The following is a 21,730-nucleotide window of genomic DNA, read 5'->3' on the forward strand; positions in this document are numbered from 1 at the left end:
CCAATTCCCTGCTGCCATCCTGACCTGTCCCCCCCCCACCTCTGTGTCCCCTGACTTCAGGCCCACCGTATGCCACCGTCGTCCCGGAGCACGCGTCCGTGCGGGCAGGGGAGACCGTGCGGCTCCAGTGCCTGGCCCACGGCACGCCCCCACTCAGCTTCCAGTGGAGCCGCGCGGACGGCACCCTCCCCCAGAGTGCAGCCGCCAGGAACGAGCTGCTGCAGTTTGAGGCCACAGGCCCTGAGGACTCTGGCCGCTACCGCTGCCAGGTCGCTAACAGGGTGGGCTCAGCAGAGGCCTTTGCCCAGGTGCTTGTCCAAGGTAAGCAGCAGGGCTCCGGGTGGACGGAAAGGAGCCAGCTTGCCTCTGGGCCCATGGGGTACCAAGGCCTCCCTCCTTTCCCCCACCACAGCACCCTGCTCTCCCCGGTTCTCCGGGGCGCACCTGGGCTTGCCTGCTCCAGAAAGTGCCCTGTGTTCTCAGCCCCGCCCGCCTCCGTCACCACCTCCCTCCCCTGGCACTGACTTGCCCTGGCAGGGGAAGCTACCGTGTGCGCAAATACCCCAGCCGCAAATACCCCAGCCAATCACCTGCCAGATGCCAGGCGCTCAGGGCAGGACCTGGACCCACTCATCCCAGCTGCCCTGGGTTTGTCCACCACAGGGCCCAGGCAGACTGGGAACATGCTTGAGAGGGACAACAGTGTTAGGCCCAGTCCTGCAAAGCCAGGCGAGGGCTTCTGGGCCGGGACTTCTAGAAACAGCAGGGCATGAAGCCCACTAGCCAAGGGCCTGGACTGTGGTCTCAGACAGGCCCTCTCTTTGGTCAGTTGGTAAGAGACAGATGGTAAGGTGGACAGGAAATGCCTCCACGTAGGCAGTTAGAGAGGCACCAGCTGCCCACAGCTCATGGGGCCCTTAGGAAATGGAGGCGATGCTTCCACACCCGCCCATTGCACACACCAGAGTCTTCACCATGGCACGTCCCTGATCACTTATTTTGAGCTACAGCCGGAACAGTCTTTGTCATCCTTCCATAAGATGTCTGACTCCTAGCCGGGCGCTATGGCTTGGGATCCTGAGGCAGGAGGTTTGGGAGTTCAAGGCCTGCCTCAGCAATTTAGCAAGGCCCTAAGCAACTCAGTGAGACACTCTATCAAAATAAAAAATGAGGGCTGGGGATATAGCTCAGTTGGTAAAGTGCTTGCCTCGCTGCCCAAGGCCTTGGGTTTGATCCCCAACACCACAAAAAAATAAATAATAAAAAGTTAAAAGGTCTGGGGTGTGGCTCAGTGGTTAAGTGCCTCTGGGTTCAATCCCTTGTACAAAAAAAAAAAGATGTCAGACTCCTTTCGCCCTTGCCTGGGGCTGCCCTCCGCACCCTAGGGCCAAGCACCTGCCTCCCACACAGAGCGAGACCCACAGAACCTTGCACCTGTCTCTTCAGGTCCCTCAGGCTCTCAGCTTGCCACCCATGTCCTGGCAGGATCCACGCCCACCGTTCAGGTCACCCCTCAGCTGGAGACCAAGAGCATTGGGGCCAGTGTTGAGTTCCACTGTGCCGTGCCCAGCGACGCGGGCACCCAGCTTCGTTGGTTCAAGGAAGGGGGCCAGCTGCCTCCTGGCCACAGCGTGCAGGATGGGGTGCTCCGGTGAGTGCTGGTGGGTCAGGGTAGGGCTCAGACCCCCCAGCCCACGACTCAGCTGGGCCCTCAACCCAAAGCAATGTCCTTGCGCAAGTCACTTTACCTTTCTGAGCCTCAGTGTTCTCAGCCCAAGAGTGAGTTGTAGAAGACGGAAACACGTCCTCTCTAGCACCTAGCCCTCGCTTGACGTTTGGGAGACCCCCAGTCTCCCAAAAGGTGGCCCATGTCTGCACTGGTGGTTTGTTTTTTTTTTTTTTAGGAGGGTGGGTACCGAGGATTGATCTCAGGGGCACTCAAGACCCCTGAGCCTCATCCCCAGCCCTATATTGTATTTTATTTAGAGACAGGGTCTCACTGAGTTGCTTAGTGCCTTCTTTTTTGCTGAGGCTGGCCTTGAACTCAGTGATCCTCCTGCTTCAGCTCCCGAGCCACTGGGATTACAGGCGTGTGCCACCGTGCCCAGCTGCACTGGTATTAGTGGACGAAGGAGAATAGCTGTGGGGCCAGACATGGACCCATGATCGAGGGCAGAAGGCCTTTGTCTGCAGTGGGGTGGTGCCCCACCTGCTCACCTCTAGTGCTCACAGGGGGGCTGGCAGATGGCCCTGGCTTCCTATCAGGGTGAGCCCTGAACTCTCTGTGATCTCGGAGCATCCTCAATGGGTGTGACTCCCTCAATCCTTTTTCCTTACAGAATCCACAACCTAGACCAGAGCTGCCAAGGGACATATGTTTGCCAGGCCCATGGGCCTTGGGGACAGGCCCAGGCCAGTGCCCAGCTGGTTGTCCAAGGTAGGGAGGTCCCGACCTTCATGTGAAAGGATGAAGTAAATCATGGGACCTGCTTGCTGGAGGCCAGCATGGCGTAGGGGGCCTTGTTCAGATTGCAAGGGAGGAAGGAGGGCGGGGTGGGCCTAGTGGCCACAGGATAGTAACACACACACACAAAGAGCAGCATCATGGAATGGGGGAAAGCACATGCTGAGAGGGAGGAATGGCCAGGGTCCAGCTCTCCTGTTCCAGGCGGTCTGTGGCCTCCCCGGCCAGCTGACCTCTACCTCCTGCTCCCCAGCGCTGCCCTCGGTGCTCATCAACATCCGCACCACTGTGCAGACCGTGGTGGTCGGCCATGCCGTTGAGTTTGAGTGCCTGGCACTGGGTGACCCCAAGCCTCAGGTGACGTGGAGCAAAGTTGGAGGACACCTGCGACCTGGCATCGTGCAGAGCGGAAATGTCATCAGGATCGCCCACGTGGAGCTGGCCGACGCAGGACAGTACCGCTGCACTGCCACCAACGCGGCCGGCACCACCCAGTCCCATGTGCTGCTGCTTGTGCAAGGTGAGGGCCAGCAGGGTCCTTGGTGGGGCTCGAGCGGAGCCAGCTCCTGACGCTGCCGTCCACCCGCCCGCCCCCCACCCCCCGGCCTGCTTTGCTCCTCCTTCCCGCTGTCCTGCGAATTTTCCTGTGGCCATATTTAAGGGGCAGATTTCATCACAAATGGTGGCAGGAGGGGGTGAAAGGGAGTGGCCCCTGGAGAGAGCTATGCCATGGGCATCAAGAGGAAAAAGGAGGAGCCGGGCATGGTAGAACACGCCTGCAATCCCAGCTTCTCGGGAGGCTGTGAAGGGAGGATCTGGGTTCAAAGCCAGCCTCAGCAATGGCGAGGTGCTAACAACTCAGTGAGCCCCGTCTACACAAACAGTCCTAAACAGTCCCCTCATCTGTAAAACAGACATGGCTCCTCCCTCAAGGGATGGTGTGAGGATTAGATGGGGCAGGGCCCAGGCTGGGCACACACACAGTGGCTGTCATCATGCCAATGGCCGTGTCTTTCCCCCCAGCCTTGCCCCAGATCTCCACACCACCAGAGGTGCGTGTGCCCGCCGGCTCTTCGGCTGTCTTCCCCTGCATGGCCTCCGGCTACCCGACTCCTGACATCACCTGGAGCAAGGTAAATGCTGGGCAGGGACCTGGGCGGGGCCTGCCTCACTGGCCATCTCAGCACCCCCAGGACCTGGCACATACCTGGCGAGTGAAGTGGGCCTGGGGCAGGACGGGAGGCACCCACGGCAGACATGGCCAAGGCCAGGTGCTCAGGGCCACGTTTGCAGGTGGACGGCCACCTGCCCCCCGACAGCCGTCTGGAGAACCACATGCTCGTGCTGCCCTCCGTGCGGCCCCAGGACGCAGGCACCTACGTCTGCACCGCCACCAACCGCCAGGGCAAGGTCAAAGCCTTTGCCCATCTGCAGGTCCCAGGTGAGACAAAGCCCCCAGAGTGGGCAGTGCCCCACCCACTCCCTGGAGGGCATCCTAACGTACTCTGTGCCCACAGAGCGGGTGGTGCCCTACTTCACCCAGACCCCCCACTCCTTCCTGCCGCTGCCCACCATCAAGGATGCCTACAGGAAGTTTGAGGTCAAGGTCACCTTCCGGCCAGACTCAGCTGATGGTGAGCAGCAGAGAGTGGGTCTGGGGCTGGCCTGGGAGGGGACCTGTGGCAGCCCCCAGTCCTGCCCTCTGGGAGGGGACACCTGCAGAGCCCCCAGGCCACAGGCCCCTGCTCTGGGGACCTTCTCCTGCCTCTTCTCCTCACCGCTCCTCCTCTGCGCTATCCCCGCCTCCCAGAGCCTCTCTGCCATTGGCACCTCAGTGCCCAGCCCTCCTGTCCCATCTGCTCCTCTCCCTCTGCCGTGTCTCACCCATTCCTCCTCTCTCTCTCGTCTCTCCCGGGTCTCTGACTCTCCCTGGCCAGGCCTCCTTCTCTACTCGGGTGAGTCTCTGGTCCCTCGCCTCCTGCAGGTGGAAGCTCCCGGGTGCATGACGCCAGTTTCTGTCTGTCTAGCGGCTCGCAGCAGGGCCTTCAGTGTAGGGCCCCCATCCCGTGAGAGGTCTCTGGCCACATGAGGTGTGCCAAGAGGAGGGGCAGGAGTCCCTTAGAAAGGCGCTGGAGCTTGGGTCATTGGAAGGCGGGTGTGACGGGAGCCTGTGGTGACACGCTGTCCCTGCCCAGGGATGTTGCTGTACAACGGGCAGAAGCGGACCCCAGGGAGCCCCACCAGCCTGGCTAGCAGGCAGCCCGACTTCATCTCCTTCGGCCTCGTGGGCGGAAGACCCGAGTTCCGGTGAGACCCTCCCCCTCTTCCCCGGGGACTAGATACAGGACCTTGGTCCTGCAGACCCATTCCCATCAGCCATGAGCAGAAAGGCAAGGTCGTCTCGGAAAGACCCAGAGCAGTGAAGCCAGGCCAGGCTGTGGGTCCTGGAGCCGGGAAACAGCCTGAGCTCTGGGCTGCTGGGTACAGCTCTGGGGAAAGGGCGGAGGGAGGAAGACCTGGGGAAGGTCAGGGACAGGCTGGCTGGGGCAGTGCCAGGAGGACAAGGCACGAACGGGAGCAGCCCTCCTTACAAGCCCTGTGCCTCCTCTCTCCCACCCTGGTGCTGCCCACCGAGCAGGTTTGATGCAGGCTCTGGCATGGCCACCATCCGCCACCCCACCCCGCTGGCCCTGGGCCAGTTCCACACGGTGACCCTGCTGCGCAGCCTCACCCAGGGCTCACTGATTGTGGGCAACTTGGCCCCAGTTAATGGGACCTCCCAGGTGAGACGACAGCCCCCCACTCAGGCCCCCCACTCCTGGCCCCCTGCCCGCCCCTGCCCAGGCCGTCGGCCGCCCCTGACGCCCCCACCTTCCCAGGGCAAGTTCCAGGGTCTGGACCTGAACGAGGAGCTGTACCTGGGCGGGTACCCCGACTACGGTGCCATCCCCCACGCAGGGCTGAGCAGCGGCTTCGTAGGTAAGGCAGGACCCCCAGGAGCCTGCGGGGCACGGTGGCTGTGGCCCCCTGGCTCATGCTGCCCTCTGCCCCCAGGCTGTGTCCGGGAGCTGCGCATCCAGGGTGAGGAGACCATCTTCCAGGACCTCAACCTCACTGCGCACGGCATCTCCCACTGCCCCACGTGCCGGGACCGGCCCTGCCAGGTCCTGCCATGCCCACCCCCCCCCCGGCTGCCCTGAGTCCTGCAGGGAGGGGGGAAGAACGGGGGCGTCCTTGGCCTGACCTCTGGGGGCTGATTTTCAGAACGGGGGCCAGTGCCAGGACTCGGAGAGCAGCAGCTACGTGTGCGTCTGTCTGTCTGGCTTCACAGGGAGCCGCTGCGAGCATTCCCAGGCCCTGCACTGCCACCCCGGTGCGTGCCCCGCCCTGCCCGTCACCCTGGGTGCTGGCCTCCGCCCCTGCTGCCCCTTTGTACCCACCCCCTCCCCAACCTCTGGGGAGCTTCCACCTCTCACCATTCCTGCCCAGGAACTGAACTCTTCCCTTCGCAGCCCCCCAGGTTCTCTCCCCGGCCGGTCACTGCTCCTGGGTCCCTGCCACCTCCCCATCTTATTACCCAGGAGCCTGTCACCCTACACGGTTACCCAAACGTGGTCTTTTTTTGCGGGGGCGGTGGCCAAGTACAGTCTCAGAGAGCCCCAAGCACAGTCACTTCTTCACGCCCTGGCTGTCCCCGCCGTGCAGCCTCTTCTGGCCCCATCCCTCCTCCCTCACGCCCTGGGCGGCCCTCTCAGCTGGCCTGGCCCTAGGAAGCCAAGCCCCAGGGTGCAAAGGACAGGGCTCAGACCTCAGTGTCCTCACGGCCCCTGTGCTCCCCAGAGGCCTGTGGGCCCGACGCCACCTGTGTGAACCGGCCCGATGGCCGAGGCTACACCTGCCGCTGCCACCTGGGTCGCTCGGGGGTGAGGTGTGAGGAAGGTGAGTGGAATCAGGTGTGACACCCACAGGGTCTCAGTGATGGCTGTGGAAGCTGGCCAGGCACTCAGAGGCCAGACTGAGCCCTGCAGGGGATAGTTATTCCCCGGAAGACCTCAGATCGGCTGCCCAGGGTGGCACACGCCTATGATCCCAGCAGCTCAGGAGGCCGAGGCAGGAGGATCGCAGTGTAAAGCCAGCCTCAGCAGTTTAGTGAGACCTTGTCTCTAAAAAATAATATAAAAAAGGACTGGGGATGTGGCTCAGTGGTTAAGCACCCCAGGGTTCAATTCCCCAGTACCCAAAAGAAAAAAATCTCAGATCCCTTGGCCATGCTGTCTCATACTTGCAGCCTGAACCCCTTACCTGCGCCCCTACCCAGAATGGCTAACTTATTGGCAGTCCCTACAGTCTGATCTGCTGCCCTAGGGCCAGGGCTGCTGGGCACTGCAGCCACATGTTCCTGAGCCTCTGGGTTGAGGACTTAGGGGTACTGGGGTCCCAGGGTAAGACTGAGTAGCTGTCCTGGATGTGACCTGGGACTCCACTGTCCCCACTGCCCCTGGCTGACCTGTGACTACTGCAGGTGTGACAGTGACCACACCGTCCATGTCGGGCGCTGGCTCCTACCTGGCGCTGCCCGCCCTCACCAACACACACCACGAGCTGCGCCTGGATGTCGAGTTCAAGCCGCTGGCACCTGAAGGCATCTTGCTGTTCAGTGGGGGGAAGGCCGGGCCTGTGGAGGACTTTGTGTCCCTGGCCATGGTCGGCGGCCACCTGGAGTTTCGCTATGAGTTGGGGTCAGGTAAGTACCTGGTACCAAATGCAGGTGAGGCTCTGGGCGCCAAGCCCTGTGTCCTCTTTGGCTCTCGTGCCCCAAGGAGGCGCTAAGGAGCATATTCAGGAACCAACGTGCCCGCTGCCCCTATCCCTGCACGTTTCCCGTGTGTGGCCCTCAGCAGCCCCTGGTTCCTCCATGGGCAGCCCCTGAGGAGGTCAGAAGCTCCCCTGTATGTGGGGGGACCAGAACCCTGGTGCCCAGCTCCACCTGGCGCTCTCCCCAGGTCTGGCTGTCCTGCGAAGCCCGGAGCCGCTGGCCCTGGGCCGCTGGCACCGCGCGTCCGCAGAGCGTCTCAACAAGGACGGCGGCCTGCGGGTGGACGGCGGGCGCCCCGTGCTGCGCTCCTCCCCCGGCAAGAGCCAGGGCCTCAACCTGCACACCCTCCTCTACCTGGGCGGCGTGGAGCCCTCAGTGCCGCTCTCCCCGGCTGCCAACGTGAGCGCCCACTTCCGCGGCTGCGTGGGCGAGGTGAGGAACCGCCTGTGAGGACGAGAAGGAGGGGAGGGGACAGACTGGGCCAACCTGCAGCTAGCCCTGGTCTGGGGCCACTCTCCCCCCCCCCGCTCCCCCCTGCACCTTGGTTTTCCCCTCCATAAAATGGGGATAATAGACAGCACGGTGGCACAGCCTGTGACCCCAGCGGCTCTGGAGGCTGAGGCACGAGGATCATAGGTTCAAAGCCAACCTTAGCAATGAGGAGGCGCTAAGCAACTCAGTGAGACCCTGTCTCTAAAATATAAATTAAGGCTGGCGTGGGGCTCAGTGGTCGAGTGCCTCTGAGTTCAATCCCTGGTACCCCCCCCAAAAAAATGATATATATAGGAATGCTAACCCTCACTTGGAAGGACCGTGCTGGGCATCGGCAGGGTGGACAGGTGTTCTTGGCGCCTGGTTCCCAGCTGCCCTCCACTGTGCCCTTCTCTCTGCTGCCTCATCCATCTGCATCCCTTTAGTCCCTCCGTGTCTCTGTGCCCGCAGGTGTCTGTGAATGGCAAGCGGCTGGACCTCACCTACAGCTTCCTGGGCAGCCGGGGCATCGGGCAGTGCTACGACAGCTCCCCCTGTGAGCGCCAGCCCTGCCAGCACGGCGCCACGTGCATGCCCGCTGGCGAGTACGAGTTCCAGTGCCTGTGTCAAGACGGCTTCAAAGGTGCAAGAGCTGCCCCGGGGCGTTGGGGACACAGGTGGTCAGCGGCACCTCTAGCTCCTGCCCACCTACCCACCTCTGCCCTGGCCTGCAGGAGACCTCTGTGAGCACGAGGAGAACCCCTGCCAGCTCCAGGAGCCCTGTCTGCATGGGGGCACCTGCCAGGGCACCCGCTGCCTCTGTCTCCCTGGCTTCTCTGGCCCACGCTGCCAACAAGGTACCAGGCCTGGCTTCTGTCCACCTCCCTCTGGGGCCCAGGGGCTGGACACCCCAGGTGTCTGTACCCACCAGTTAGAACCTGCCCTTCCCCACAGGCTCTGGACATGACGTGGCAGAGTCCGAGTGGCATCTTGAAGGCAGTGGGGGTAACGGTATGTACTTGCTATGGCCAGCCAGAGCAGCCATTGTCCCATCAGTTACCCACACCCTCAATTCCACCTCTAAACAAAACAAGCCTTGGAGGGACTTGCCAGGCGCAGTGCTGTGCGCCTGTAATCCCAGTGGCTCTGGAGGCCGAGGCAGGAGGATCACAAGTTGAGCAGTTTTCCTGGGTGCTTGGTGGAGAGCAGCAGAGTGTCCTGCCCTTGCACCTGCCAGGCCTGTGCTGCCCGCTGGCTTGCCGGTGGGTCTGAGTGGGCGGGCCCAGGTTGCAGGCTTCCCACCTGTAAGCCAAGGATCACCTGGGCTCGGAACAGCCCGGGGCCAGGGACTGGGGCAGCCAGCTGTCCCTGTTTGCTGAGGACTAAGGGTTTCAGAAGCTGTGGGGCTTTGAGGGCTCAAGTCAGACAGACCCTGGTCAACAGGGATCGGGCCCACCCGCCATGGACCCTGTCAGCTGCAGGACATAAGAAACACAGGATTTCAAAGGAAACTGGCTAGACTGAAATGAAGTTATCAAACCACTTTTTAGATGTGCAACAACGTGCTTCTTTATTAGCACATTCAACAGCAGGGTCTTGTGGTGGTCTGAAGAGCTACTGCTGTTTTCAAAACAGCAGGAACAGAAACAATATTTTAAAACATTTGCAGCTAAACAAAATGGCTACTCTAAGGTGATAAGCAAATATTAGTGACAGTCACAGGCCCCGCTACTACTGCTCTGGTTGGTTACCTCCATCCCTGGTTGAAGAAGTACCAGGAAGATGCACAGAGAGGCAGAGTTTCCCCTCCCAGTTCACAGACCCCTAACGGTGTTGATGGCCCCTCTGCCTGCCCAGGTGTCTGGGTATCAGGGACCGCAGGGTCTGAGCCCCCGGCAGTGGGGTGGGGGGGGGTCAGGGAACCCCCGGGGACCTGATGGGAGCAGGTGTGTCCCCACTCCCACCCCACCTCGCAGATGCCCCCGGGCAGTACGGAGCCTACTTCCACGACAACGGCTTCCTCTCCCTGCCCAGCCGCGTCTTCTCCAGGAGGTAAGAAGGTGTTGGTTGGGACAGCCTGCAGACCCAGGGGGAGGACAGGAGTCTCAGGTTTCTGTCCTCTCCCCCTCTCCTCCACCACAGCCTGCCTGAAGCACCCGAGACTGTGGAGCTGGAGGTTCGGACCAGCACGGCCAGCGGCCTCCTGCTCTGGCAGGGCGTGGTGAGTGGGCACTGGCCCTGAGTCTCGGGACTCCTGGGCAGAGGCTGGCCTCCTGGAGGCTGGGGCAGAGGGGAGAGAGGAAGGTGAAGGCCCCCGCCTTAGAGGACCTCGGCTTTCTAGGCTGGGGACCCTAGACACCCTGTGCTTCCTTGGCAGGAGGTGGGAGAGGCCGGCCACGGCAAGGACTTCATCAGCCTCGGACTGCAGAATGGGCACCTGGTCTTCAGGTGAGTCCTGGCCCCTCCCACAGGCAGCTGCCACTCCCAGAGCCCCCCCCAACACTGTGCCCAGCCTTGCTAGCCGCACCTCCAGTCCTGCCCCAGCTCACGTCTTCACGGCCTGGGTCCCCACAGCTACCAGCTAGGCAGCGGGGAGGCCCGCCTGGTCTCTGAGGACCCCATCAATGACGGCGAGTGGCATCGTGTGACAGCACTGCGGTAAGGATGTGCCCAGTGGGCACCAGAGATAAGGGCCCACGGTGCTTCAAGGGGACAGGATGCCCATGATGCCCAGAGAGGTAGCGCTGAGCTTGGGAGGCCGAGTGTGGAGCAGGGGCAGCTCCCGGCAGGCTCAGGGAAGGCCCTGGAGGCAGAGGCCGCGAGAGGGAAGACCCTGGAGCAGGCTCGGGTGGGGTTCGCGGCCTGCTCTCCAGAGGGAGGCGCTGGGAGCAGGCGGGGGCTTGTCTGGAGCCTGCCAGAGGGGGGGGTTACTGTGGTTGGGAATTCGGGGCGAGGGCCTAACCCAGTTCCACCGCAGAGAGGGCCGGCGAGGCTCCATCCAGGTCGATGGCGAGGAGCTGGTCAGCGGGCGGTCCCCAGGCCCTAATGTGGCAGTCAACACCAAAGGCAGCGTCTACGTCGGTAAGTCCCGTGCTGGGCCTTCTGCTGGCAGGGGAGGGAGCTGCCCCCTGCAATGCTGGTGTCCCCTGGAGTCCCCTGGCCTGCTGGGCTCCTGGGCTTCTGCAGCCAACAGGTCCTCTTACTCCACTCCCCACAGGCGGAGCCCCGAACGTGGCCGCGCTGACCGGGGGCAGGTTCTCCTCGGGCATCACGGGCTGTATCAAGAATCTGGTCCTGCACTCGGCCGGGCCTGGAGCGCCACCCCCGCAGCCCCTGGACCTGCAGCACCGCGCCCAGGCGGGGGCCAACACACGCCCATGCGCCTCCTAGGCACCTGCTGCCCCACACGGACTCCGGGCAGGGCCCCCGCCAACCACATCGAGTATATTATTATTAATATTATTATGGTGAATTTTTTGTAAGAAACCGAGGCAATGCCACGCTTTGCTGCTACGCCCTGGGCTGGACTGGAGTGGGCACGCCACCCGCCCACACGTGGACAGGGCCGCAGGCAGGTGGGCGGGCAGGCAGGAGGGGAGTAGGTTGCCTCTGAAGGCCACCAGGACTCGGGGCCGGCACGGGGGCTGGGTGGAACTGCCCCTGCTCTCCTGCCCACAGGGGGCTTCCCATCATAGAGTTGGGGTGCCATCTGGGCCGCCCTTGGGCACCCCTTCTTCCACAGAGAGCAAACCTTAGCTCACCACCTGGGGCCTAAGAGCAGGCGCCGCAGTGGCCTTGCCCACCTCTCTCCAGAGCTCTTCAGTGCCCGCTGTGGAACCTGCCTCCTCCTAGATAGCAGGGCCACCTGCCCCGGCAGCCTCCCCCCAAGCCCTCCGGCCTGCACCCGACCCCAACACCCAGCCCAGGGCCCTGCCCTCAGGGGCTGCAAGGGAAACCCCTTCCAACTCTCACTGGCAGCTGCCACAGGCAGAGGCCACCCTGAGAGGCCTCCTGCCACACCAGGCCACAACCCCCACTCATCTGGAGGTGAAGGCCCAGGGATGTGGGGGAGCCTTTGGTCAGGAGGAGCAGTGCCTTGGGCGGGGGAAGCGAGACTCCTGACTGGAGGGAGAGGAGGGGAAGTGACCGCGCTGCCCGCCTGAGAGCCTCAGGACCCAGCGGGGTCAGCGGGCCCTGGACTGTGGCATTGGACCCCTGGCCTCAGGGTCCTACAAGGGACCCTGCTGTGGTCTTTGTCTTGATTTTTCTTAATAAACGGTGCTATCCCCGCCAGGGGTCTCCTGTGTCTTTGACCAGTCCTGCCGGGCTGCACCTGAGGGTGGGCCAGGGTGGGCCGAGCTGGGCCACAGAGACCCTGGAGTGAAGCAGGGTGACCTCGGTGAGCAAACCCCTCCCTGCCCTGCTCATGGAGTCGCACCCTTCCGTGATCCCACAGATAGGAGCCACGGCACAGCTGTCCCCCTTCCCCACGCCACGGGACCAGTTACTGTGTGTGCTTTAGCTCCTCACGACTGGGCAGCGGGACTTGCACAGTTCTCCAGAGGGGTAGACAGAGTCTCAGAGGGACAAGTGACCTGTCCAAGGCCCACCAGCCAGCCAGGACTTGGAGCTCAGGGCATGTCTGGCCCCAGAGCCCACTCTCGTCCCCAGACCCCCACAGCCTCTCTAGGGACGGTCTCCCGATCCTGGAAGGCCAGCCCACTCTGCCGTAGTCCCCCAGGGGCAACCCGGTCAGGACACATGTGGCAGATGTTGCAGGGTGCACTGCGTCGGAGGCAGAGGCCATGGACCCCAGGTTCCCAGGCCAGGCAGCCCAGGGAGCAGCAGCACCACAGGAGGCCCATGAGGAGGCCAGCAGAGGCCAGCAGCAGAGAGGAGGCCAGCGCCATCCCCTGTAACCCAGGGCCTGCCAAGAAAAAGGGAGTCCAGTTAGCCACAGCCTGGGCCCACAGCCCCGTTCCCCTCACCTGAACAGGGACGAGTGTGGGAAGAGCAGGAATGCACGTCACCAACAGCCGTCTGTCTGTCTACCTTCCAAAGCTGCATCCTGCTGGGCAGGGTTCCCGCTTCCTGGGGGGCTTGTCTGGGCCGTGATCTGGAGGGGGTCTGCAGAGCTGAGAGCCAGGGGCTCAGAGGCGTTGTCATGTGTGCTCCTGGTCCATCTGGGTACTGCAGAGGGACCTGCAGTGGGCAGTGACCGCTAGCATACAAGGGACCGCCCCTCCTGGGCACCTCCTTCTGCAGCCTCTGAGTTGGCCTCTCTGAGTGCTTCCATTTTACAGGCTGAAGTCTCTTGCCAAGGTCACACAGTGGGAGGGGAGGAGGGGACTTGGATGCCCCCATGTGGGAGCCACTCTGAGTGACTCACATCTTCCATCCTGGAGAGGCTCTGACCGTCACATACCAGGCGAGCGCTCTTCCACTGAGCTGCAGCCCTAGCCCTGGTCACTACATTTCTATCAGTACATTTTGCAGTGACCTGGACGTTGTCCCAGTCCAGGAAGTTGAGGGCGTGTCTTCAGGTGTGGGCGGGTCACCCGTGGGGTCGAGCTACACTCATCTGTTCCTTTGTAATCCTACCCCTTTGACCTGTTTGGGATAGAATGTTGAAACGCCCTTTGTGTGTCCCCTTCTCTTACTGTGCCCTTGGGTATGGCCTTCCTAGATGTCAGGCAACCTGCTAGACTCAGCCCTCTGAAACCCGACCCCTTGCTGCATTTGAATGGTTTCTCCTCAATAAAAGGGGTCAGCGCACACGTGCCTGCACACTCTCTCTTTCTGCGGACCCTTAAGGTCAGAGGAGCAGTCACAGGACCCAAAGAAAAAGGTACCTCTGTCTCTTGTGAGGTCATTTCGTGCAGCCCAGTTCCCCTGCAGTGACCCTGACGCCCCCAGCCTGGCTCCCGAGCTCCTTCTCAGGAGGGGACAGTGCACAGGCGAACCAAGCACCTTCTGTGCCCTAAGCACCGCGCTCTGCAGGGCCCTGTTCCTGCAGTGCCTCCCCCCAGCTCCTGCCGACTCTGAATGGGCGTATCCCCCATCTCACAGAGAAGGACCCGGAGGCGTGGAGCGTTTCATTCTCCCCTCATCTGAACAGTGTTTCCAGGCAGCCCCAGCTGCTCCAGGTTTTAGGGGAGGGACGAGGACAGACAGACAGAAAGTCCTTGGGCTGCGGCAGGAGGATCAGGAGTTGAGAGCCAGCCCGGCAACTTAGCGAGGCCCTAAGCATCTCAGTGAGCCCTTGTCTCTAAATAAAATATTTAAAAAGCAGGGGGAGGGGAGCTGGGGACCCGGCTCAGTGGTTCAGAGCCTCCGGGTTCAATCCCTGGTGCCAAAAACAGAAGAGTTAAGCCGAGACCTGGCCTGAGGCGAGGGGAGATCCTGAGAGCTCTGAAGAAGAGCCCCGAGTGTTGTCTCTGCTTTGTGACCTTGAGCAAGACGCGGACTCTCTCCAAGACCTCAGTGTCTCCACGATGAAGGTTTTGAAAGTGTCTTGAGGGTGATGAACCCAGGACCCTTGGACAGACGTCAGGCAGCCGGGTGAGGCCCCCCGGTTCCGATTACGCAGAACATCTCTCCTTTTGATGTCACCCGGTGCCAGGGCCCATCTGAGACGTTTGCCACTAGCCATCACGTACAAGCACTGAACTGGCTCCTCTCGGTGCTGCTCCCACTCTGCCTGCTCCGGCCTCCAGCTCTGCTGCTGCCAGACTCCTCAGCCCTCCCTGGGGCTCCCCTGCCTCCTACCTCCTGCCTCCCCACCTCCTGCCCCAGAGCCTCCCTGGCAGCCGTTCTGCAGGGCCCAGGCCACACCCGTCACTGACCTCTACAGCTGGCTGGTGGCCAGGAGCCCTGGTCACTGCCGTCACCACAGTTGTCCATGCCCCAGGGGTCACACACCAGGCTCGGTGGGATGCACCTACCATTCCGACAGCGGAAATAGGCTCCACAGGGTCCTGGGGAGAGAGGGGATGGCTGGATGAGGATCCTGGATCCATAGGGTGTGTGGCCCTGTAGGGAGATGGGGGTGTGAGCAGAGGGCTGTCAGGAGCACCCAGACAGGAGCATGAGGACGGTCTCAAGGGCAGGAGGGGTCAGATGGATGAGGATGAGCCTGCTGGTGGTGGCAGCTAACACTGAGTTTCTGTTCTGTGCCAGGCAGGGTTCTAAGCGTCTCACCCCAGCTTACTTAGTCCTCCCAGCAAACCCATGGAGTACATACTGCTGTTGGCCCCATTTAAGAAGACTGAAGCACAGAGAGGTTAAGTCCCCTGACCAAGGTCACACAGCTTGTATGTCAGTCTGAGGCAAGCTGGTTCTAAATCCTGTGCTCATAAATTAACACCGGCACATGGTGGTGCGGGTGGGTCTGCACACGTGTGCACACACTGTTGAGTTTCTCAGTGAGCCTCACACCCCCAGCAAACCCTTGGGTTTTACCTTGCCTTGCACTTGCCCTCAGCTCCTCCTGGAATTCTGTCTCCTGGCAGCCCCTGACCCATGCTCCTCCCATCACTCAAGTGTGACCTTCCCCATCCTGAGGAAGCCCACCACCCTCACCCATAGTCCTCCCTCCCTCCTGATTTGGGTCCCCTGCAGCACTCGCTGCATCTGCAGAGAGATTCACTGGCTGATTTGCTTATGGTCTCTCCCCACCCAGGTCAGTTGCTGGGGCAGGAAGCTACTGTTTTGTTCACTGCTCTATCCCTAAAGCCGAGGGCAGCCCGCAGCACATAGCAGGTGCTCAGCTAATACTCATTAATGAACAAACATGCACAGGGGAGAGAATGGTGTGACTCCCTGCGCAGGGTCAGGCAGCCAGGTTGGCACACCTGGCAACCCGTGCAGTGGACGAAGCTAGCTCACCTGGGACTGACCAACACCACACTCAGCTGTGCACATGGGACCTGGGCCTGGCCAATCAGAGCATTCCCTTTTCTGGCTGCATCAATGGACACATGCCCCATGATCAGATTTGGCCTCAGGACTTTTGCTAGAACTGTAAGAAAACACACTCGCTCTCTATTTCCCGAGGGTGGAGCCGTAAGGGTGACTGTGGACTTGAAGCTACAGGGTCACTTTGTTGCCAAGTCAAAGAGGAGCTGCCTGAGATGGAAACCACACAGACTCACACTGTGCACCCACGGATGGAGAAAGGGAACGCAGAGACAGCGCCTGAACTCCTGGATCCAGCTAGACCTGAACCAATTCCTTAATATCCTACTTTTTGGAGCCCCTCCAAAACGCTAAAGAGCTGTGACTTTCGTGGCTCGAGGCCACAGAAGTGAGAGAGGAGGGGGCAGCTGATGTCCTCCCCACTGCAGGAGAGTTGTAACAGGAGTTTTGGCATCTAGAGCCTACAGGACCCAGAGAGGGGCCCTCTAGATGCTATTAGTCATGGCCCCAGGGCTCTAGGGTACTTCATGAAGTTGCTGGGCGAGGGGGTACATGCCTGTAATTCCAGCAGCTCTGGAAGCTGAGACAGAAGGATCACAAGTTTAGGGACAGCCTCAGCAACTTAACGAGGCCCTCAGCAACTCAGTGAGAACCTGCCTCTAAATAAAAAATATAAAGGGCTGAGGATGCGGCTCATTGGTTGAGCGCCCCTGGGTTCAATCCATGGTACAAATATATGTTTCTCATATAGTTTATCCCAGAGCCAGCAACTGTGGTAGCAAAGGGGGTCTAAAATCCGAAATTCAGAGCATGTGCAATTCCAGGGAGGAAGAAAGGAGACATTTGACTAAGGGGACAAATGAGACTGGCATGGGTGGGCGTGTTCCCACCAGCTCGCTGTGACAGGGCTGCCCAGGGCCCGCTGTCAAAGCCTGGTTCTTCCTGACCCTGTGCTGGCGCGAAAGTGCTCACCGTCCTGTTAGTCCTCTAACTGGGGATTTCCTGGGAATGGCCATAAAGCTTCCAGGCTTTGGGAGCTGATCTGCTCACCATCACTGCAGTTGATGGGGACATCAGCACATGGCTGCCGTCCTAGGAGAACCCACCAGGGCTAAAACCTCAAACTCAGTTTAAACTGAAGAACATCCTCTAGCATGAAAGGCCAGCAGCTTGACTTGTGGGTGGGGGGGTCTCAGGCACCCAACCTTCTGGGCCAATTCCCACCCATGATATGAGGGTAACAGTTCTGGCCAGAAGCCAGGTGCAGTAGCACGTGCCTGTGATCCCTGGGCCTGGGGAGGCTGTGGCACGAGGATCTCAAGTTTGAGGCCAGCTTCCACAAGGTAGTGAGAACATCTCAAAAATTTAAAAAATAATAATATCACTGGCCAGTATAGTTGCTGTGGGGCCTGCCGGAGCCCAGGGGACCATGCAGTGCTTAATGAATCAGGACCTTTAACTTCCCCTCCCAGGGGCCCCTGTTGCTTGAGTGTGTGTCCATTACTTGCAATCACCAGAGGCCTGACCATGCCCGCTGCAAACCTCTGAAGGGCTGAGCAGGAGAGAGGACCAGTGTGTGACTCGTTTAAGTGTGTAAAGTGGCACTTCCTGTGCATAGGTGTGTAGGACGTGAGTGGTGTGTTGCGTGGTGGAGGGTCGGGTGTGCACTTGGTGAGCTGTGTGAGTGTGCATGGCTGTGCCCGCAGCTGTAGGGCGGCCATCTGGTGGAAGCCAGATTCACGGGGTTCTTTGGGTCTGGAATGTCCCTCGCTGGGACACCCCACCCTGCCCCCTGGTCACCACCTCCTACCCTCTGTCAGGACCCACGGCCCTCCACCTTCTGTGCCCCCACCTTGCCCTGCTCTCTGCAGCCCGTGTGCTGGGCCCTCTCCTGCCCTTCAGCCCCAACTCACCCAGCCGGAAAGAGGTGACTTCGCCCACAAAGTCCACGCGGGGCTGGCGGCCTCTAGTGACCAGGCGCAGCCCTAGGGAGCGTCCCGAGGATGCCACGGGGGCCGGGATGGTCAGGCCGCAGAGGGGAGGCCCCAGGGGCCGGGGCGCCCCCGGCGGCCCCTCGTAGAACTGCAGGTAGGAGCCGGGGGCGCACGGGTCTGCGGGCGCCAGGGAGGAGTTGGGCCCCCCGGCCCCCGAGGTCAGGCTGTAGACCAGGAAGAAGTGGAATTGGAAGCGGATTCTGTCGCCTGCGGCTGCTGCGTGCATCCAAAACCCGCAGTCCGTGTGCGGAGCCACGAAGTAGAACTTGCGGGACGCGGAGTGCGAGCGCAGCAGCAGCGCGTCCCCGCGCCACGCCTGCCCGCACAGGTCCACCAGGTCGGCTGCGGGGAAAGGCAAACCCCGGGTCAATTCCAAACCTGAGCCCTCTGTGACCCCAAGCAAGTGTCTCACCCTCTCCGAGCCTCAGTTTCATCAGGGAAAATGAGGATGATTAAGCAATCCCAGAATTTTGGTGAGGACTGAGCGATTTAGTTTAATTCAACTCCACAGCCCCTTATCCCACAGCCCTGGGTGTGTTTCAGAATTGTCCACAGCACAGAAAAAATGAAATTAACGCGATTTATGTATGTTCTATTAAGCTGCAGTCAAATGACATCCGCAGCAGCTCTCCGAGAGCAAATACCATCTCCAGCGCCCCCCACGGACAGTCACCCCAAGTGGGGCAGACAGGGGCGGTCCACAGCCGCCGGCCAGTCCCAGCCTAGTGCTGCACTGTGAATGTTGGAATCTCAACCAAAGGATTGTGGATGCGGACTGGTCAGGGGTCGGGCAGCACCTGGCAGTTAACAAGAGATACTTAAGTGTCAGCTACTACTATTACCTTATTCAAGGATGGAGTGGACACATTTGGGTGCTAAAGGGACTAAGTTTTATACTCCTAATCTTCTTTGCCAGGCTTAGGAACGGGCTCGTAACCTGGTTCTGAACAATGAGACTGAAGGAAGATCTGCTGGGAGACCCTAAGTTTCCTAGGTTTTCCTCCCCATAAAAAAGAGGGAGTGCTGTGTGGTGAGGAGTCCCTTTTTCTTCAGGCTTCTGAAACAGTTGATTGAGGGTGTGATGTCTGGAGCTGCAAAGGTCATCTTACAAGGTGAGGTGGTGAGAATCAGAGGGAAATGCTGACACAGTTGAGCTGCTGACTTAGCTCTGGAATCACCTACAGCCACCTTTTTTTTTTCCCCCAATACTGGGGATTGAACCCAGCCTTGCTTTACCACCAAGTTACAGCCCCAGTCTTTTTTATGTTTTGTGTTGAGCAGGGTTTCACTAAGTGGCTGAGGTTGGTCTTGAACTTTTGATCTTCCTGCCTGAGCCCTCCCTAATTACCAAGATTACAGGTGTGCGCCTCTGCGTCTAGCTTCAGCCTCTCGTAAGGGAAACAGTGTCTTTACGTTTAAGCTCCATCTAGTATGTTACTTAGAGAGCAAAACATCCCCCTCTAATTGCGAGGATTAGATGAGAAAATGTGTAAGTGTCCACACTACGAAGATTTTTCTAAGCGCAGGGATGGAAGAGGAGGTGGGTCGCCCCTGCAAGGCGGGAGCTCCAGGACCAGCCTGGATGTTGGGCTTCACGGAGGAGGTCTTTCCCTGGCTCAGGGTGTGTCTGTGTAGACCCGCTGTTGTCAGAGCCTGCCTTGGAAGGAGGGAGTTCAGAAAGGGAAGAAATTGGGTCGGGGTCGTGGCTTAGTGCTAGGACTCTTGCCTAGCGTGGGGGAGGCACTGAGTTCGATTCTCAGCACCGCATATAAATAAGTAAAATCAAATTTAAAACGTGAGGAAATTGGAGCTGGGGTGGCGGACAAGCCCATAAACCCAGCGACTTGGGAGGTTGAGGCAGGGGACACAAGTGCCAGGCCAACCAGGCAACTCAGTGAGACCCTGTCTCAAGATAAAAAACAAGGGCTGGGGATGTGGCTCAAGTGGTAGCGCACTCGCCTGGCATGCATGTGTCCCGGGTTCGATCCTCAGCACCACATACAAACAAAGATGTTGTGTCCGCAAAAAAGTAAATAAATAAATAAATATTAAAATTCTCTCTCTCTCTCTCTCACTCTCTCTTAAAAAAAAAAGAAAAAAACAAAAAAGGGCTGGAGATATAGCTCACTGGTAGGGCACCCCTGGGTTCAGTCCCCAGAAATAAATTTTTTATATAAATAAAAGTAGAATAACCTTGTAAAGGTCGGGCGGGCAGAGCTCAGGGGAACTGTACTCGCCTAGCTGGGTGAGGCCCTGGTCCTTCTTTAGTATCAGGAAGGGAAAAGAAAAAATAGAGGAAGAAAAAGGAAAGAGTGAGTCGATTGGGCCACTCCCTGTGCCAGGCAGAGGGCCTGGTGTGGGGGACCTTGTCGTGTAGGCACAGTGGTGGTCCCTGACGCTTGTCCTCTTGTCCTTTTTAGGTCTGGGTAGGAACCAGGGACGGCTCACCCCAGGCCTTGCCTCACCACCAGGCCTACCCAGCCCTTTGCTGCAGGACCCGAGACCTGGAGGGTTGAAGGATGAGGAGGGGCAGAGACGTGTCACAGGCAGGGTGCACGGGCACCTGATTCCCAAGCCACGATAGTTTGCATTTCTTTTTTTTTTTTTTTTAAAGAGAGGGGGAGAGAGAATTTTTTTAATATTTATTTTTTAGTTATCGGCGGACACAACATCTTTGTATGTGGTGCTGAGGATCGAACCCGGGCCGCACGCATGCCAGGCGAGCGTGCTACCGCTTGAGCCACATCCCCAGCCCAATACTTTGCATTTCAAGCAACTGTCCTGCCTGCCCCCAGGCCCCTGCTTCTGGGTGACTTGGAGCTCTGGCCTCTGGAAGGGTTTGGGGTGGACATGGGGATACCAAGCAAGACCGGGCACAGGGCTTCCCAGCCCCCTCCACTCCAGGGGGCCCAGTCCCTCGGGCTGAGTGTGGACTCGGGGGACACAGTCTCCAGAGTGACGGGGCTGAGCCTCCTGGGTGCTTTGGCTGGGCCCACACTCACCTGTCTCCGGAGCGGAGGCAGCCAGGGCGGCCATCCCCAGCAGGAGCAGCCTCCGGGGCAGGAGCAGCCCACAGGCGGCCATCCAGCAATGGTGGGCCCAGCAGCGGGCGACCTGAAGATCCTTGGGGCCACAGGGACGGGCCTAGCCCACTAGTGGGGCAGCTGGCAGGACACAAGGACAGGGAGGCACGTCCACCAGTGACTGTGGCTTCTGCACTGTGGTCTCTGGGCTCCCCCTTCTAGACCCATCTCCTGTGGGACGGGATTGTGTCGAGGGTTGCCATGGAGATTTGGGGCCAGAATGGAGCCCTGGGAGAGGAGGTTGGGAGGACTTGGCTCACCCGTGCCAGACAGGAACCAGGAACTCAGATCTGGCCCAGCCACGGGCCTCTAGAGAGGGCCCCAGGCCAGGAGAGCTGTGGCCTTGGCCTTCAGACCCAGCTGGGGGGAGGCTGAAGATGCCCAGGAGTCTCTCTGAGGGTCCAGAGAAGCGGCAAGTGCAGAAGCAGCAGGGGACCAGGCGGCTGCTCCTTGACGGGCTGCGCTCCTGCCACACGGAGCAGGTCCCCTCTGCCCCAAGTGTTCTTCTCCACTGGTGTCCATGGCTGGTGTCTGCAGGTCATTGTGTCACGGCTCACATGTCACCGCCCCAGACCACTCTTTCCTGGCCTCTTGTCAATAGTGTTCCCTCAGGTCCCTCAATCCCAGCTCCCTGAAATGGCACCGGGTCCGCACTCTCTGGAACCATCATCATTGGTGGGTGTTGTCCTGTGGTGACGGGGCCTCTATCCCGAGCCACAACCCCAGAGATGTTCCAGTCAGCTCTCTCGCCACTGGGACCAAAAGGCCTGACAAGAGCGACTTTAGAGGAGGAGAAGTCTATTTGGCGCTCACGGTTCCCGAGGTCTCAGTCCCTAGAGGACCAACTCCATGGCTCTGGCCCGAGGTGACACGGCAGACGTCATGGTGGGAAAGTGTGGTGGAGGACAGCAGCTCAGGACATGACAGGGAGTAGCTAGAGCTCTCACTCACCAGGGACAAAAGCAGGTCCCCAGGGCCCCACCTC

General features: G+C 60.2%; 2 protein-coding genes across 13 annotated transcripts in view; one reads left to right on the top strand and one right to left on the bottom strand.

Moving 5' to 3' along the window:
- Positions 1-12,044, top strand: part of Hspg2 (heparan sulfate proteoglycan 2) — a 90,248-nt gene extending 78,204 nt beyond the window's left edge. For 9 of the 12 annotated variants that reach the window (XM_046468635.2, XM_046468636.2, XM_058571066.1 and 6 more), the window contains 25 exons: positions 61-321; positions 1,447-1,651; positions 2,340-2,437; positions 2,718-2,984; positions 3,488-3,597; positions 3,758-3,905; positions 3,982-4,098; positions 4,402-4,419; positions 4,660-4,771; positions 5,103-5,247; positions 5,344-5,443; positions 5,519-5,628; positions 5,729-5,837; positions 6,305-6,403; positions 6,987-7,208; positions 7,468-7,712; positions 8,223-8,394; positions 8,486-8,608; positions 8,706-8,762; positions 9,728-9,803; positions 9,894-9,972; positions 10,129-10,199; positions 10,326-10,409; positions 10,729-10,832; positions 10,969-12,044. In XM_046468635.2, the coding sequence (XP_046324591.1) occupies positions 61-321; positions 1,447-1,651; positions 2,340-2,437; positions 2,718-2,984; positions 3,488-3,597; positions 3,758-3,905; positions 3,982-4,098; positions 4,402-4,419; positions 4,660-4,771; positions 5,103-5,247; positions 5,344-5,443; positions 5,519-5,628; positions 5,729-5,837; positions 6,305-6,403; positions 6,987-7,208; positions 7,468-7,712; positions 8,223-8,394; positions 8,486-8,608; positions 8,706-8,762; positions 9,728-9,803; positions 9,894-9,972; positions 10,129-10,199; positions 10,326-10,409; positions 10,729-10,832; positions 10,969-11,141 (3,305 nt within the window). In that variant the 3' untranslated portion in view covers positions 11,142-12,044. The remainder of the gene's footprint in view (positions 1-60; positions 322-1,446; positions 1,652-2,339; positions 2,438-2,717; positions 2,985-3,487; positions 3,598-3,757; positions 3,906-3,981; positions 4,099-4,401; positions 4,420-4,659; positions 4,772-5,102; positions 5,248-5,343; positions 5,444-5,518; positions 5,629-5,728; positions 5,838-6,304; positions 6,404-6,986; positions 7,209-7,467; positions 7,713-8,222; positions 8,395-8,485; positions 8,609-8,705; positions 8,763-9,727; positions 9,804-9,893; positions 9,973-10,128; positions 10,200-10,325; positions 10,410-10,728; positions 10,833-10,968) is intronic. The other 3 variants (XM_046468637.2, XM_046468649.2, XM_046468648.2) reach the window with 1 other exon arrangement.
- A 148-nt stretch (positions 12,045-12,192) lies between these two features.
- Positions 12,193-20,746, bottom strand: Ldlrad2 (low density lipoprotein receptor class A domain containing 2). Its single transcript, XM_046468404.2, has 4 exons — positions 20,665-20,746; positions 17,582-18,004; positions 14,597-14,728; positions 12,193-12,678 (listed from the first exon to the last, which is right to left on the bottom strand). The coding sequence occupies exons 1-4, from the start codon at positions 20,744-20,746 to the stop codon at positions 12,383-12,385; spliced, it is 933 nt and encodes a 310-aa protein (XP_046324360.1). The 3' UTR covers positions 12,193-12,382.
- Between the last annotated feature and the right edge of the window lie 984 nt (positions 20,747-21,730).

The sequence above is a fragment of the Marmota monax genome, unplaced genomic scaffold (genome assembly GCF_021218885.2).
Source record: "Marmota monax isolate L192 unplaced genomic scaffold, Marmota_monax_Labrador192_F-V1.1 WCK01_AAM20220418_F8-fsc00008, whole genome shotgun sequence".
Classification (NCBI taxonomy): Eukaryota; Metazoa; Chordata; class Mammalia; order Rodentia; family Sciuridae; genus Marmota; species Marmota monax.

What these genes read in the sequence shown, in the direction of transcription:
- Ldlrad2 (XM_046468404.2), bottom strand. Translation starts at nt 20,746, where the DNA reads ATGGCCGCCTGTGGGCTGCTCCTGCCCCGGAGGCTGCTCCTGCTGGGG. An exon ending in TGCCTCCGCTCCGGAGACAG is followed by an intron (nt 18,005 to 20,664) that starts GTGAGTGTGGGC and finishes CTTTCCCCGCAG; the next exon opens with CCGACCTGGTGGACCTGTGC. An exon ending in AGTCACCTCTTTCCGGCTGG is followed by an intron (nt 14,729 to 17,581) that starts GTGAGTTGGGGC and finishes CTCTCTCCCCAG; the next exon opens with GACCCTGTGGAGCCTATTTC.